This window comes from Helobdella robusta (genome assembly GCF_000326865.2).
Source record: "Helobdella robusta unplaced genomic scaffold HELROscaffold_52, whole genome shotgun sequence".
Taxonomy (NCBI): Eukaryota; Metazoa; Annelida; class Clitellata; order Rhynchobdellida; family Glossiphoniidae; genus Helobdella; species Helobdella robusta.
Genome location: NW_008705269.1, coordinates 810,740 through 826,828, shown reverse-complemented (window position 1 = coordinate 826,828; position 16,089 = coordinate 810,740). Strand labels below are relative to the sequence as shown.

Genomic DNA, 16,089 nt, shown 5'->3' with positions numbered 1-16,089 from the left:
TCTAGAACATCCCCTAGATATTGAAACGATGTGACTTTCTCTACCCTAACGGCTTCAAAAACAGTGCTATTTCGAATTTTTTGTGGTGGATTGATGCAAGCAGGACAAACAAAATTGGACACTTTAGATAAAGTACCAATTATTTTTTAACAACGTTTGTGACACCAATGGTTACACTGCTTACACTTAATTGAATTGTTAGCTACACCAGCTTTACAAACTGAACAGGGCCATCGTCCAGTAGCTGTGGATTGGATGGGTTCACCAGTGTTCATTGCTTTGGTTTTGCTGATGTTGACTTTGAATCCATGATCGGCGAGTCTGGTGTTCCAATCTTCAAACATCTGTGCTGCATTCTGATTAGACGTGGCTGTTAAAACGATATCATCAGCATATATTAGATTCCAAATGTAACCAGTGCATATCGGTTTTGTGATTTCTTCCAACACAGTTATAATTAACAGTGGACTGAAAATCGAGCCTTGGTGAACTCCAACGCCGATGTCAAATGCATCTGTGTTTCTAACCATTGTGCTGACAAGAGTCTTAGTATCCGTATGCATTTCCATCACAAGTCGAACAAGATATTCTGGAATGAGTTATCGACTCCACCTGATTGCTTCACGGGGAACTCGATCAAATGCTTTTTCAAGGTCTACAAAAATGTGTGATAGTTGTTGATGCCTTGCGAGGTACATCTCTTGCAGTTGCCGAAGGATGTGAATTGCATCAATTGTTGATTTCCCCGCTAGGAAACCAAATTGATAATTTCCGATTGTGATGCATGACGTTAATATTCTCTCACAGATTTTCTTGACAATTTTCAGGGAGTGTTCTTACAGACGTATACCCCGATATGATGAACAGTTCAATGGATCACCTTTGCCTTTGTATAACGGGGTTGTCATGCTATAGTTCCATTTAGTCGGCATTGAGCAATTTTTCCTGATTTCACGGCAAAGTTGTAATAACGTTTGGATACTTTCAGTACCAGATGCTTTGATAATGTCATTTGTGAGTCCAGAGTACCCTGCTGCATTTCCATTCTTCATAGCTTTCAGAGCTTCTGTAAGCTCCTCTACAGTGATGTCTAGAATCGGACTTTCGATGGGTGGAGCGTCAAAGTTGACATTGATTGGATTTGTTTCATTTAACGGACGGTTGAAATATTCTTTCCACTGTAGCTTGATCTTATCTTGTTCAAGAACCATCTCATTTTTATCGTTTTTGATACATGAGGCACCAACTATGTCTTTTTTCGTACGCTTTGATTGTTTTGCTATACGATACAGAGATTTCATTTGTTCACCATTGCATTTAGTGAGCCACTCCCTGCACTGATCTGTCCGAGCCAGAACGACTTGACGTATTACATAGTTGTTGTTCCCACAGAAAATTTTGTGGTCATCAACAAACTGAATTTTGCATGTGCTTGTATGCAGCTTCTTTTCAGCTATTGCATTTTGTACACTGTCATTCCACCACCACGTGTCCCGTTTATGTTGACGTTTTGTACCAGTTTTCACACAAACTGTAATTGCAGGGTTTATCAAAACGGTTTTGTATGTACTCCAATCTGTACTGGATTGCGATTGGTGGTCTAACTGTGTGGCAACAATCTGTTGAAATTTGTATCGATGAATATTGCTTTTCAGCATCCACGTTTTGATTTTTCGAGGCATTTTGATACATGATTTGTTTCAGATTTTGGTATTGTTAAGATGGTGTCAGAGAACGCAGCCCAGAAGTCATTTTTCATCTCTTCTGATTCGCCTGTCTGTGGTGCGTATGCAGAAAAAAAAGTCATTGTTCGCTTCTCTAAGCGATACTCGATCTACATGAGACGTGAGTTAATCCTTTTAATATCCAGTACTTCTTGGGCTAGCGGTTCTCTGACAAAATTCCAACACCATTTTTGGCCGTCGTTAGACCATTCCAGAAAAGTTTATATTTTTCTTTGTCTGAATTGATATGACAGACACCATTCGATTCCCATCGGGTCTCCTGAAGGCAGCAGATGTCAATCCTTTTACGCTCGAGCATTTCTGCGATTTCCATGCTGCGGCCAGTTTAAATGGTTTCTTTAAATAAAGCAAAGTTAGTTCTTCAGCAAAGTTATTAGTTGGTGTTACATTTATCATCTATGTTGTTGACATTTTCTTGTTCTTCATTGTTATTGAAATTAGCATTAAGGCGTTGAGTTGGTAATGACGTTATCATTCTTTGTTGTATGTTTATTTGTTGATATTTATTGATATCTATTAGGTCAGCTTCTGCAATTTTTACATGTATTGTGTTGGTGTTTTGATAAATTATTTTTGTTTGTTGTCAAGATGTTGGCGGGTTATTGGAGTTGCGTGTGTTGATTGAATGTGTTGATTGCAAACCATCAAATCTCACTGAACGAAGGCCATGTTGTATATATGTGTATATGTATTTTTATTTGATTTTGAGTATTTATAATGTTATTGTCTTTGGCATATACGTATATATATATATATATATATATATAGAGACGAACCTCGTGTACCAATTCATATGTCCTATGCCACACAGTGGAAAGTTACATTGGTCACACGCGAACTAGTCTTTCTCGTAGACTTACCACACACGTACTATTACGGTGCCATTAGAAATCACATGAAAAGTGAACACCGTACGCCTCTCACTAGAGCTATACTGGACGAAAATACGACGATACTCGCGTTTGAAACCAGTCCGTCTCAAAATCAAAGAGTCTTTGTATATCAATAAACGCAAACCTTCAATCAATAAACAATTTAATAGCTTCGAGCATACATTACAGTTATTTTCGCAATATCGAGATGGGATCCCTACGCGGCCGTTGCTGTCAACCCCATCAATCACATCGTACCACAACGGCATGAATTTCGAATGACTACAAATGAATTCCCACCAGTTAATACGGAATTCTTGACGCAGCGTTGCCGATCCATGGTGGTCACGTCACTTGATCTCTTATTTTAATGTTTTAATATTTAACATTTTCAATAATAATTTGGTTTATATTTCATTAAGCCTGAATTATTTATTTTATTTTATATTATTTTATTAATTTATATATTTTAATTTCCTTAACGAGACAATATTAATAATTCTAATTTTTAATATAAAATTTTAAATTTAAATATTTTTCCTTATCATTTATATATTTCAGTCATCTTCATTATATATAGTCATATTAGTTATATATTGTTTAACGGACACTATAATACACCATCAGTACAATTACAATGCAGCAAACTATACCAACCGTTTGATGAATAACATGGCAATAGAATGTACACAATACACATTGATTTTATACAATTACAATTTAATATACTTTGTTTAATTACCCAAGGCTCCGACGATGGCATCTTTGCCGAAACAGCTGCCAGCCCAGCTATGACACGATTATTGAATGAATATGATTATGCAAAATTGCGTTCTGTTGAATCGATTATAAATAAGTTAAATGGTAAATGGGCAACAATTTTTAACGAAATTTGTTTAAGCGAAAACCTCGTTACAAAATATATATGCAATATATATATATATATATAATATATATCTATATATAATATATATCTATATATTTATATCTGTAATATATATATGTAATATGTGTATGTAATATATATATATATATATATATATAATATGTGTATGTAATATATATATATATATATATATATATATATATACATATTGAATACATGAAATATTGCTTTTTATTTATTTATTTTCATTTGTTTTCTATATTTATGCAAAATGATTGTAATAAATATAATATTAACATTTTGTCACTATTGATGATGTTCCAATTGCAACTGATATTTGCGCTGTGGGTATCTACAGTGGTATCTAAAGTGTTGGCTCTGTTGTTGTTGTTGTTATTGTTGTTGTTGTTGTTGATGTTGTTGTTAAAGTTGTCATTATTGGTATGATTGTTGTTTACATCATCAATATTGTTGGTGATAACATTGTTATAATTATTGCTGTTGTCGTAATTGTTGTTGTTATAATTATAATGATTGTTTTTTTTATTTAGTAGTCTATTTGAAGGTAGAATGTTGTTAGACTGTACTTGAATGTTCATGGAGGGATTTTTGTTTTGTATGAAAATTGATTCAGCTATTTTCAGGTTTGTGATGTTGTTATTGCAATAAACTATTTGCGTGTTATTTAACATTTGTCGTGTTAAAGTGATGTTATGCTGTTGTTGATAAAGTTGTTTAATTGCTCCATCTTGTAGATGCATGGTCAAACGTCTTGACAATGTGGTAGTTGTCATTCCAATATATGAAGCATTGTTGCGGTGCGAACATTCACCGACGGAGCATTTATATTCATATATTAGATGACTTTGTTGTAGTTGAGTAGTTGCAGGAAGGCAATTATTTTTCATGATTAGTTGGGATGTTTTTAAATTTTGATAGTAAATTCGAAAAACAACTTTATTAATTGGATTTGACGCTACTACGTTTCTGCGTATTATTCCTTTTAAAATTCTTTCATCTTCTTTATACGTCATTGAAAAGGTATTTTTGTAGTAAAATATTATCTATATTTTGTCATTCATTTTGTTGTTGATTTGGTTTCTAATGATACGGCTGTTGTTGTTGCTGTTATTGTTGTTGTTATTGTTATTACTGTTTTTAAAAATCGCGTTTTATATTGTTTATAGTTATTAAATTTATTTTATTGGTTTTCTGTTTTAATTAAATAATTTATATAAATTAATAATTACTTGTTCCTTTATATCAAATATCTTACATACCTTATATATAATGCACTGAAGATGAGTTATTTATAACTCGAAATAGCTATTTGCAAATTTATTTAATAAAAATTTTTAAAAAAACAATAAAATGTCTAATTTCTCTGAAATTAATAAATTAAAAAGAAATATAAAAAAGTTGAACAATGTTGAAAAAAGTGTTGAATTTTTGAAATATATATATATATATATATATATATATACATATATAAAATACGAACATATAATTAAAAAATATATTATTTAACTCAATATATATTATTCAAAATATATTATTCAATCAATTATAAATTACATTATTTCATTATTAATTAATAATTATTATTTAATACATATATAATAAGTGGCAGATATAAAGACCAGTGCCCCCAAATTGCCCCCTACTGTAATGTAATAGGTATACTATAAATAATGTATTACAAATTAAATTATATTTTATATAATTTTTATATGATATGAATTGACTAAGCAAATGTTTTGGCTGATTTTTTTACCACTGTTTATAGTGCTAGTAAGGGGGATAATGATTGCACACAGGATACTGTTTTGTGTGAAGAAACAATTAATTTAATGAATGTGATTGATTTTGAACCACATGTTGTTTTCAATAAACTGAAATTGTTGAATGTATGTAAATCGTCTGGACCTGATAACATTAGTGCAAAGATATTGTTTGAATGTAAAGAATCTATTTATGATTACTTAAGTTCATTATTTAATAGGTCTTTTGAATGGGGAGTCATACCTAATGTATGGAAAGAAAGTATTGTTACAGCCATTTTTAAAAAAGGAGATAAAAAGGAAGCTAAAAATTATAGACCTGTTGCACTGACATGCATAACACGTAAATTGATGGAGTCTATAATAAAGGATGCTTTGATGTCACATTTGATTGAAAGTGGTCTGCTGAATACAAAACAGTTTGGGTTTGTCAAGGGAAAATTAGCTGTTCTGCAGTTGTTAAAATTGATGGATGAATGGTCTAGGGCTGTTGATAAAGGTTATGGGATTAATGCAGTGTATACTGATTTTGAAAAGGCATTTGATAGAGTGTCACATAGTAAATTAATGGTTAAGTTGAACAAATGTGGGTTGAATGACAAATTGGTTGCTTGGGTTTATAATTATTTGAATGGAAGAACATTTCGTGTGAGAATGAATGATGGTATGTCAAGATATTGTGAGGTAAAGAGTGGAGTTCCACAGGGTAGTGTGCTTGAGCCAATTTTGTTTTTAATGTATGTTAATGATTTATTTGATTTTTTTCAGGATGTAAATGGTGTTGCAATGTATATGTATGCAGATGATGCAAAGTTGTTTAAAATTATGAACTCAGATAGGGATAGTGTGGTATTGCAGAGGGGATTTAATGATTTGAATGAATGGTGTTTGCAGAATGATGTTAAATTGAATAAAGAAAAATGTGTTGTGATGAAGTTTGGTTGTTCTGTATTAGATAATTATTATGATTATAACATAAGCTCGCACCCATTACTTTTTTTGATAAAATTAAAGACTTGGGTGTTATTTTTGATACATCTTTGAAATTTATTGAGCATATACATTGCAATGCTGAGAAGGCATTTTCATTGCTAGGTTTAATAAACAGAAATTTTGAAGATATTGATAAAAATGTTTTTATATTAGTATATAAATCTTTAGTTAGATCTCAGCTGGAGTATGCAGCAAGTGTGTGGTCACCATGGACAATATGTGAAACAGAAGCGATCAAAAAGGTTCAGAAAAGGGCGACAAAGATGATCAAGGGAATGAAATATGAGGACCGATTAAAATTTTTACAACTGCCGACACTAAAATACAGACGAATAAGAGGTGATTTGATAACGATGTTTAACATGTTGAATGAAAATGACCAACAAAGCTTGCCGGAAATATTGAGAGCCACCAGACTAACAAGAGGACATGAGATGAGGCTAACAGCATTGACATTCCATACGAACTTAAGAAAAAATTATTTTGTTAATAGAACTATTAATATTTGGAATAATTTGAATGATGATGTTGTTAATTGCAGTGATTTAAATGAGTTTAAAAAAAAGTTGGATGATTTTCTTATGAATGCCAAATTTAAATACGATTGGAGAGCGGAGTTGAAGTATGACTACTCGTGAATGCTGTTTATAGATTTTGGATGATGGTATAAATGTTTGTTTTTGACATGATTGTCTTTAAGAGAGGACGATATATATATGAATGGTTGAAATTGGAATTTTTATGAAGAAATGTTTGCGTATATATATATATATATATATATATATAAATAAAGTTAAATTAATATTCTCTTATATTTTTGTTTATTTATTTATTTTTGTTTGATCTTTATGTATGAACAGAACATATTAACATATATTCATGTACATTATTGTTTATGTGTTAAAAGTTTATAGTTAATTTTGTGTCACAGGCATAGGGACATTTTGTCTTCGCCCATGTTTTTTCTCATAATAATAATAATAAAAAAATGTTTGTAGTTTGAAACTGAAACAATTAGTATTAGATAAAAATTAATTACTAGTCTAGCTAGTGTAATTTAATTACAATTACAAAAATAAAATTACAAAAAAATAAAATTGTAGTTGAGAAAAAAAAGTGTGACAATACTATTAATTTATTTTTCATTAATTTACAATAATATTATTATTCTATTGCGAATTAAACCTCTAAATCTTCGTAACTGTTCTCAATTATTATTCCGATATTCATCTTCTCAACTAAAAGAAGTTCGATTCTGAAAACCACAAACAAAATAGAACAACTTTTCAAAGAAAAATTCACTTTTGACACGACAATTTATCCAAAATAACCAGTCAACAATAAAGTTAAGGTGTCTGTTTCGCATATAGTACTTTGCATATATATATATATATATATATATATATATATATATATATATATATATATATATATCATGGATATAATGGATATGGCATAAAAATTAATTTATAACAAAAATTGTTTTTCATATAGTACTTTGCATATATATATATTCATTTTATATCGCTGTTAGCTTTATTCCAGTTTTAGATAAATATGAACTCAAACAATACCGCCTCGTTGAATGTCTTATAAAGAAGTTAATTAATGCAAAATGGGCAAACAATTTCAGTGAAATTTGCATATATATATATATATATATATATATATATATATCATGGATATAATGGATATGGCATAAAAATTAATTTATAACAAAAATTGTTTTTTGTTCTATGGATCAAGCATCGTCATTGTCTTCGTCGGCGTCTTTGAAATTAATTGTCTGATCTGAAATTATCGCTTGCGAAGTTTTTGCCTCGTTTGCTGTTTTAAATTTGATTTCGTATTGCATTTTATATATTCTATACTATATTTAGTACATTTAAAAAAGAAAAGGGGTTAGTATAATTTTCTGCATTTATACATTTCGTTTTATACATTTTACATTCCTACAAACATACATATACATAAGTAGTTAAGTACACATGACATGACATTGAGATTAAACTATTAGAGAATCTTAATTCTTAACTTGTCAAAATAATATTAAAAACAATAATGCATTTTTAACTAGAAAATATTTGCTTAGTATTTGATTTGACAGACACAGATTCTCAACCAAATCAAAACGTCTGTGTGTTTGATTACAATATGCTACTTATCTTATTTAGATGAAAATGTAACTTTGCACTGGTTAATTTAATTTAGATTATAATATACACTATACTATAGCTATAAAGTATAACACTATATAATATAATTATAATAATCAGCAAACAATTATATATAATAGTACAATATAATAATAATAAATATTATTAGTAACATAATGGTAATGTTAACTCAAAGTTGTATAAATAATTTGTGCTGATATTAATTAAGTTAAATTTAAATTCAGACTGCCAAAGAATGATATTAAGAGAATGCAATGGGAAAACCTCATTAAAAAATACATTGACAATTACGATGAAAAAAAATATTTTAATTTGTAGTAAACATTTTACACCAGGAAGTTTTCACAAAGTTGGTTTGAAAATTTTTCATCGAAAAGGTTCTTTTCCAACAACGGTGGTTTGGTTTTTCCTTCCCGTGGTGTCGTCAAAGTTATTAAAATACTTGATTTATAAAAATTTATGCTTTATGCTTTTTCTATATCATCATCATAAAACAGTATACAAGAAAACATATATTACAATAGAATAACAATAGGAACAATGCATTAACAATCATTAACAACATTGCCAATAACAGACGGCTACCAATAAACTATTCCTAACATTTAATAAACAGATTTGTCATGTAACAGAGAGGCAATTAAAAATGGAAACCGAGCAACATAAAATGAATACTGAATCGGTAGTTTCAAATGTTTTTAAAAGGTTGGCCAATGAAGATTTATTAAATCTCAAAGAATATATAACAGATACATTTAATGGATTAAATAATCATTATTTTTGTTTACTTAGCAAAAACCACAAATCAAATAAAGATCCGTTCTAAATTTCATAAGTTAATACATTTCAAACATTTGTCTCTTTGTTGTCAAATTAGTTGCCATTGACTTGCGTAAATGATTTGCACTTAAATATAAAACTATTCTTATTTTAATCGCTAAAAGTAAATTTTTGAAAATACACCATAAAAAAATTTATTTAAATATTACTTATTTTATCACTGATTAAATGTAGAATTAACACAGTTTGCTAAAAACAGTCCATTTATTATTCATGGCATACAATATATAAGCAGATTCAAAAAAAGGTACTCAAATATATGATTGTCAGCTATTGTTATTACAGTAATTATGAGCAGTCATTCGTTTGGTATACATTCTCATGAATTTACATATCACGTTTATAATAATAATAAAATAAAACGTAGACAAATTAATATGAATGAATGATTGTGATTGATTATCAGAATATCCATTGCAGGGCAGAGCAGTAGCGGATCTACCATAGGCCCGGGGGGGCAAGTTGCCCGCGAGGTCTTTTGCTAAAATTGGCGCCTCTTTATTTATCTGTAAAAAAAGAATGTGGAATCATTTTGGAAACTCTAGAAGATATTAATTATGGAGAAAAAAGTTATACAGGAAGTGTCCGAGCAGAAGCTGTTGGACTTTTTAGTTTGTTGACTAACTATTCTTTTGTTTTTCTGATGTTTTGTTTACAAAAAGTGTTGAATAACATTAACTTTGTGTCTAATTATTTGCAAAGTAATAACATTGATGTAGCAATTGCAAAGAATTTGATTGATATTACTAAAAACAAATTTGTTGAAATGAGGACTGATGAAGCATTCAACAGTTTGAACTCTTTTGTCAGTTCATACATAAAGAAAGAGTTTTCAGATTCTGATATACAGATAGAAACAGATTTTAAAGAACGACGGGTATCCAAAAAAAAACGAATGCCTGGTGAACTCAGCAAAGATGAGAGGATAGATGATACAGCCAAACGGTTCAAAAATGAAATATACTTTGCAACTTTAGACACACTTTTAATGCAATTGGAAGAACGTTTTCATGATTTTTGTGAAATAGTTGCAAATTTCCATTGCCTTGATCCATCCCAATTCTTGGCAGATAACACATCTTTTCAACATTGTGTGCAATGTATGATAATGATATTAACCACAATGAAGCTGTTTTAGAATATGAAACTTTGAAAAATGTTTATGAATCTATACGTTCATTCATCACTACCTGAAGATCTTAAAATCCATGAAATGTTACCTTTTCTTATTAGTAAACAAATGGCTCCAGTTTTTCCTAATCTTTCCATTTTGTATAAAATATTCTTGACACTGCCAGTAACATCTTCTACAGCCGAAAGAAGTTTTAGTAAATTAAAAATTATAAAAAATTATTTAAGATCAACGATGACCAATGAGAAATTATCTGGGTTATCATTAATTGCAATTGAACGACAACTTGCTGAAAATATTGATTTTGATTCAACCATAAATCGTTTTGCTACAGTGAAATCAAGAAGAAAACCATTTATTTGAACTGACTTTTGTTTTAATTAATTATTTCTTAATATAGGTTTTTATTTTGAAAAAAAGCAATAAAAAACTTAATTAATTTTTATTCCAATAAATGTGTCACACGTTATGATTTCAAAAAATCGCTCCTGTAAATATTACGCCGCCCCCCCGCGCTTCAAAACCTAAATCCGCCACTGGGGCAGAGTGAAGGATAACAGTGCAACTTGTATTTTGGAAATTAGTATAAAAAAAGCTCAACGAAACTGAAACACACCAGCAACGTTAGCAATCAAACATTACCAACTTATGTTACTAGTTTTTTAAAACGAAATTTTTATTTGGTAATAACTCAACTACGGAAGCTATGACGATAATCAAAAACTAGACGATATTCTAAACATAGATAAAAAGCTAAATGTTTTTTAAAATTAATTTTTCATTGACGTTTTTGGTTCTATGGATCAAGATTTTTTGCAAAAATTTGTTTTAACCGATGTATGAATATCAATAATCAATGATATATATATATATATATATATATATATATATATATATATATACATACATATATATATATATATATTTTTACAATATTCTATAAATTCTATCAAATGTTTTGCGTTAATGTGAAGTTCATTAAACGAACTACAGACATATTAACGCCAAACATTCGGTAGAGTTTATAGAATATTGTAAAAATTTTGGTCTATTACCAACATATATATATATATATGCTGAGACATCATCAACCAAAAACTATCAGGATTTTCCAACTGGTTTCTGGCAAATAAACTACTACTAAATTATTCCAAATCTTTTTATATAATTTTCGGTCCCAAAATATTAACTAACCAAGTCCAAGATCTAAGCTTGCTGCTTAACAACAATCCGATTAATCGTACTCGCTCAACTAAATTCCTAGGTATCAATACTGCAGATAACCTCTCATGGGACTACTACCTGCAATCAACTTCCCAAAAGGTCAATAAACTAATTGGAATTTTCTATAAAATAAAATACAAACGTTCTCAGTCTGCTCTACTAAACCTTTACTACGCTTTTACTTATTCCCATCTTACCTACTGCATAACTGTATGGGGAAACAGTCCTAAAACATTACGCTCTCTCAAAAACGCTCAATACCTCTTATCTTTAATACTAATCCTTTTGCATATACTAAACCCTTTTTTGTAAATAACAATATTTTACCATTAAGGTTGATATATTATTATTTCACAGCCATACTTGTTTTCAAATTTATTAATAAACTTTTTCCTACTCCTCTAGATCACCTTCACACAAGCAATTTTATTCTATCTGTCCATACAAAACACACCCATTTCTTTTACACACATAGAACCCGTATTAAATTATTTTCATCAAGTATTAAACTTACTGAGCCAAAAATTTGGGCTAAACTGCTATCTCCTCAGTTACATGAAATCAAAAACCTACAACTCTTTAAGAGGATGCTGCGTAACTTTTTAACAAACTTAGATCACGACACCACCATCTAGTTATCTGGGAAAGAATGTTCATGTAAGCGTTATGTGTGTCTAGGTGTGTGTGAATGTGGTTGCTTGTGTGAGTGTGTGTGGATGAGTGCTGTGCTCTTGTGAGTGTGTGTGGATGAACAAGTGTGTGTTTACGTGAGTGTTTTTGTGCGCGTGAGTAAGTGTATGTGCTTGGAATAATTCTTCTGCAATGGTATTTCTATAAGATAAGATTCAAAATTTTAAAATTAGTCAAAGTATTATTATGTTTTAAACTTCAAACAATTTTGAAGTATTAGAATTACTCTTTGAAATATCTATAACCTACATTATATTGTGTTTAGGTACATTGAATATTTTTTATAATTATGTTTTATATTTTGGAACGGTTTTGAAATATTAGAATTACTCTTTGAAATATCTACAGCATACATTATATGGTGTTTGGGTACCTTAAATTCTTTTATTTAGTTAAATCTGTCCATATATCATTATTACAAATTGACACTGGTGATCAGTACAAGAAGTCCAGACTTCTTTTTCGATTTCCAGATCATTTCTTTTTATTGATTTTATTTTTCTGATTTCACTGTTTGATTTGATGAAATAAAAATGTCAAATATATATATATATATATATATTGTCGGAAATTTTAAAATAATAAATAATAAATTAATGAGGAGGAGGAGGATTTTTAAAAGGGTGACAAGGCCCCACGTTGGGCGCCAATTGTCGGAAATTTTAAATAATAATAAATTAAAATGATAAGAGGAAGCAATCTCCTCCTCTATCTTTCTCAGGGAATTTTTGTATGGTCCGACAATAATTTTTGTGTATATTTTTATCGTGAGTTCGGCCAGTCCTGTGTGGCACTGGGCTTTTTTCGAATTATATGATTTTACTGAGTAACACACGAACGCGTAAAAATATTCGATAACAATTTTATTAATCGACGGAAGTAAATAAAAGGAATTGAACTAATGAACTCTATAAGAATGTAAATGTCAATGAACAAACTGGAATACAGGAATTAGAACTCTTCTTGTCGGGTCTTCAACTTGGAATATGTTTCTTGGCGTTTTAATCGTACAACTTCGACGTGTGTATCCGATGGTGATGTCGATACAACTCCAATAAATAAAAAAAAATGAATCACAAAAATCGGAGCCTATGGAAATTGCAAGCTGCGTGTGAAACTATACCAATGAGTATAGAATCCAGCAAAGAACCCTAGGTCCACAAATAGCACAAGAAACAAAACAACGAGGCGGATTCGTTTTCACAGAACCCAAGGCCTGTTTTCACTGGGCCTGTCTGTCAGTCGGTCGGCTTTCGCACAACCCTGGCCTGTTTTCACTGGGCCGTCAAGTCTGATCGGCTTTCGCACGACCAAGGGCCTGTTTTCACTGGGCCTGTCTGTCAGTCGGTCGGCTTTCGCACAACCTTGGCCTGTTTTCACTGGGCCGTCGAGTCTGATCGGCTTTCGCACGACCAAGGGCCTGTTTTCACTGGGCCTGTCAGTCAGTCGGTCGGCTTTCGCACAACCTTGGCCTGTTTTCACTGGGCCGTCAAGTCTGATCGGCTTTCGCACGACCAAGGGCCTGTTTTCACTGAGCCTGTCAGTCAGTCGGTCGGCTTTCGCACAACCCCGGCCTGTTTTCACTGGGCCGTCGAGTCTGATCGGCTAATAAACCATTTGTCCTTCTGAAAATTGTTTATCCTTTACTCTTAAGTCATACTGTGCAAGTAATATTTTAACATCTTTTTCTTTATCAACAAATTGACCCAAATCTGGTACTACTGAATGTTTGATGACGTCTTTAATTAAGGATAGGTCTTTGTCTTTCACTTGTTCTGCAACCCAATCAACACCGTTTTCTACTTTGTTTTCTGTTATAACACCACATACTGCTCTCGACAATCCATCAGCGTTTGTATGTTTACTTCCTGGCCTATGCTCAATAGTGTAATCGTACTCTTCAAGAATTTCAATCCATCTTGCTTGTTGTCCTATTGGTTCTGGTTTTTTTCTCAGCCACTGAAGCGCTGCATGATCTGTTCTTATTTTGAATGAACGACCGATCAGATACTTCCTGAACCTTTTCACAAATGTTATAATTGCAAGTAATTCTTTCCTGGTTACATTGTAATTCATCTCATGTTTATTAAATAACTGACTACCGTAACAAATGGGTTTTTCTACTCCATCTTGTAATTGTGAAAGTACTGCACCCATAGCTTTATCTGAAGCATCGCAATCTAAAATAAATGCATCCTCGTCATTAGGTAGAGCTAATATTTCAGAACTGATTAATTTTTCTTTCAAACTATCAAAAGCAGTTTGGCATGCGTGCGTCCATTGAAACTTGTTACATTTCTTTGTCAATTCATATAACGGAGCTGCTATTTCTGAAAAATCTGGTACAAATCGTCTGTAGTACTGGCACAAACCTACAAATGCTCTACTTTGTTTCAGTGTAGTTGGTACTGGCCAATCTTTGATTGCTGTAATTTTAATTGGGTCCGTTCCGATCCCTTTATCACTAACTATATAACCTAAACAGCTAACTGATTTCTGCATTAAATGACACTTCGACGGTTTGAGCTTTAAATTTGCCTGGTGCAATCTTTGAAACAACAGTTCTAATCTTTTTAAATGTTCGTTTAAATTTTTACTAAATATAATTATATCGTCTAAGTAAACTAAACAGGTTTCAAAATTTAATCCTATCATGATATTGTCCATTAATCTTTGAAATGTGGCAGGAGCGTTACAAAGTCCAAATGGCATTCTAGGAAATCTGAAAGTACCGCGATGACAAACAAACGTGGTCTTATTTCTGTCTTTAGGATGAACTTCAACCTGATGATATCCTGATCTTAAATCGAATGAACTGAACCATTGGGATCCAGACAGCAAATCGAGACATGAGTCTATTCGAGGAAGTGGATACACATCTTTAATCGTTATTTCATTCAACTTTCTATAATCCACACAAAATCTGTAGGAATTATCTTTCTTTTTAACTAATACTAAATTAGAAGCCCATTCGCTCTGACAAGGTTCTATAACTTTTTGCTGTAACATCTCTTCTAACAAATTGTCAATGATTGGTAGATGTGCTCTAGGTTGCGGTCGCAATGCTTGGCGAAATGGTCTGTTTGCTCCGGTATCAATTTCATGTTGCGTTACATTAGTTCTTCCTAAATCAAACTCGCTTAATGAGAGAATATTTTTATACTTCAGCAACAACTTTCTCAAGTTACCACGAATATTATTTGGAACACTGGAATATACCTCATCAACTATTGTTTTTATAGTCTCATCATATTCTTTGGTGGGCTTGTTATTTGATTCTTGAACTTCATCATCAACTACAACTACTTCATGTAATTTGGTGATTACTTGATCCTTAGGTATTTCAACTTTCTCATCAGATATGTTACATACTCTAATACTCGTAGACGGTTTATTGACATCAATTAATGATCTCGCAGTTAACAAATTGTTTTTGATTTTATTTATGCTAGTTGACCATGCTGTATTCTGTCCTAAAGGCTTCAAATTTGATTTTTCTATAAACGTCTGAATGAACATTTCACTGCGGGGTGGGATGACAGCTGTAACTTTCGAAATGCATCTTATATCTGTTTCTTGTCTAGATTTTACGAGGTTGTAACTTTTTCCGTTTATTACAACACTACTCCTTCCAAAATTCCAAATGCAATTGTTATCATATAACCAATTCTTTCCTAGAATTATATGATCAACGTTTGGTGACACATAGAAAGTTGTAAGAATCTTCTGATACTTAAGTTCTAATGGCA

General features: G+C 31.2%; 1 protein-coding gene across 1 annotated transcript; it reads right to left on the bottom strand.

Annotated features, from left to right (window-relative positions):
* Positions 1-13,540: 13,540 nt before the first annotated feature.
* Positions 13,541-15,859, bottom strand: HELRODRAFT_179132 (hypothetical protein; the record flags this gene model as incomplete). Its single annotated transcript, XM_009027976.1, has 2 exons — positions 13,541-13,945; positions 15,335-15,859. 2 exons carry the CDS (start codon positions 15,857-15,859, stop codon positions 13,541-13,543), a joined length of 930 nt encoding a protein of 309 aa, XP_009026224.1.
* Between the last annotated feature and the right edge of the window lie 230 nt (positions 15,860-16,089).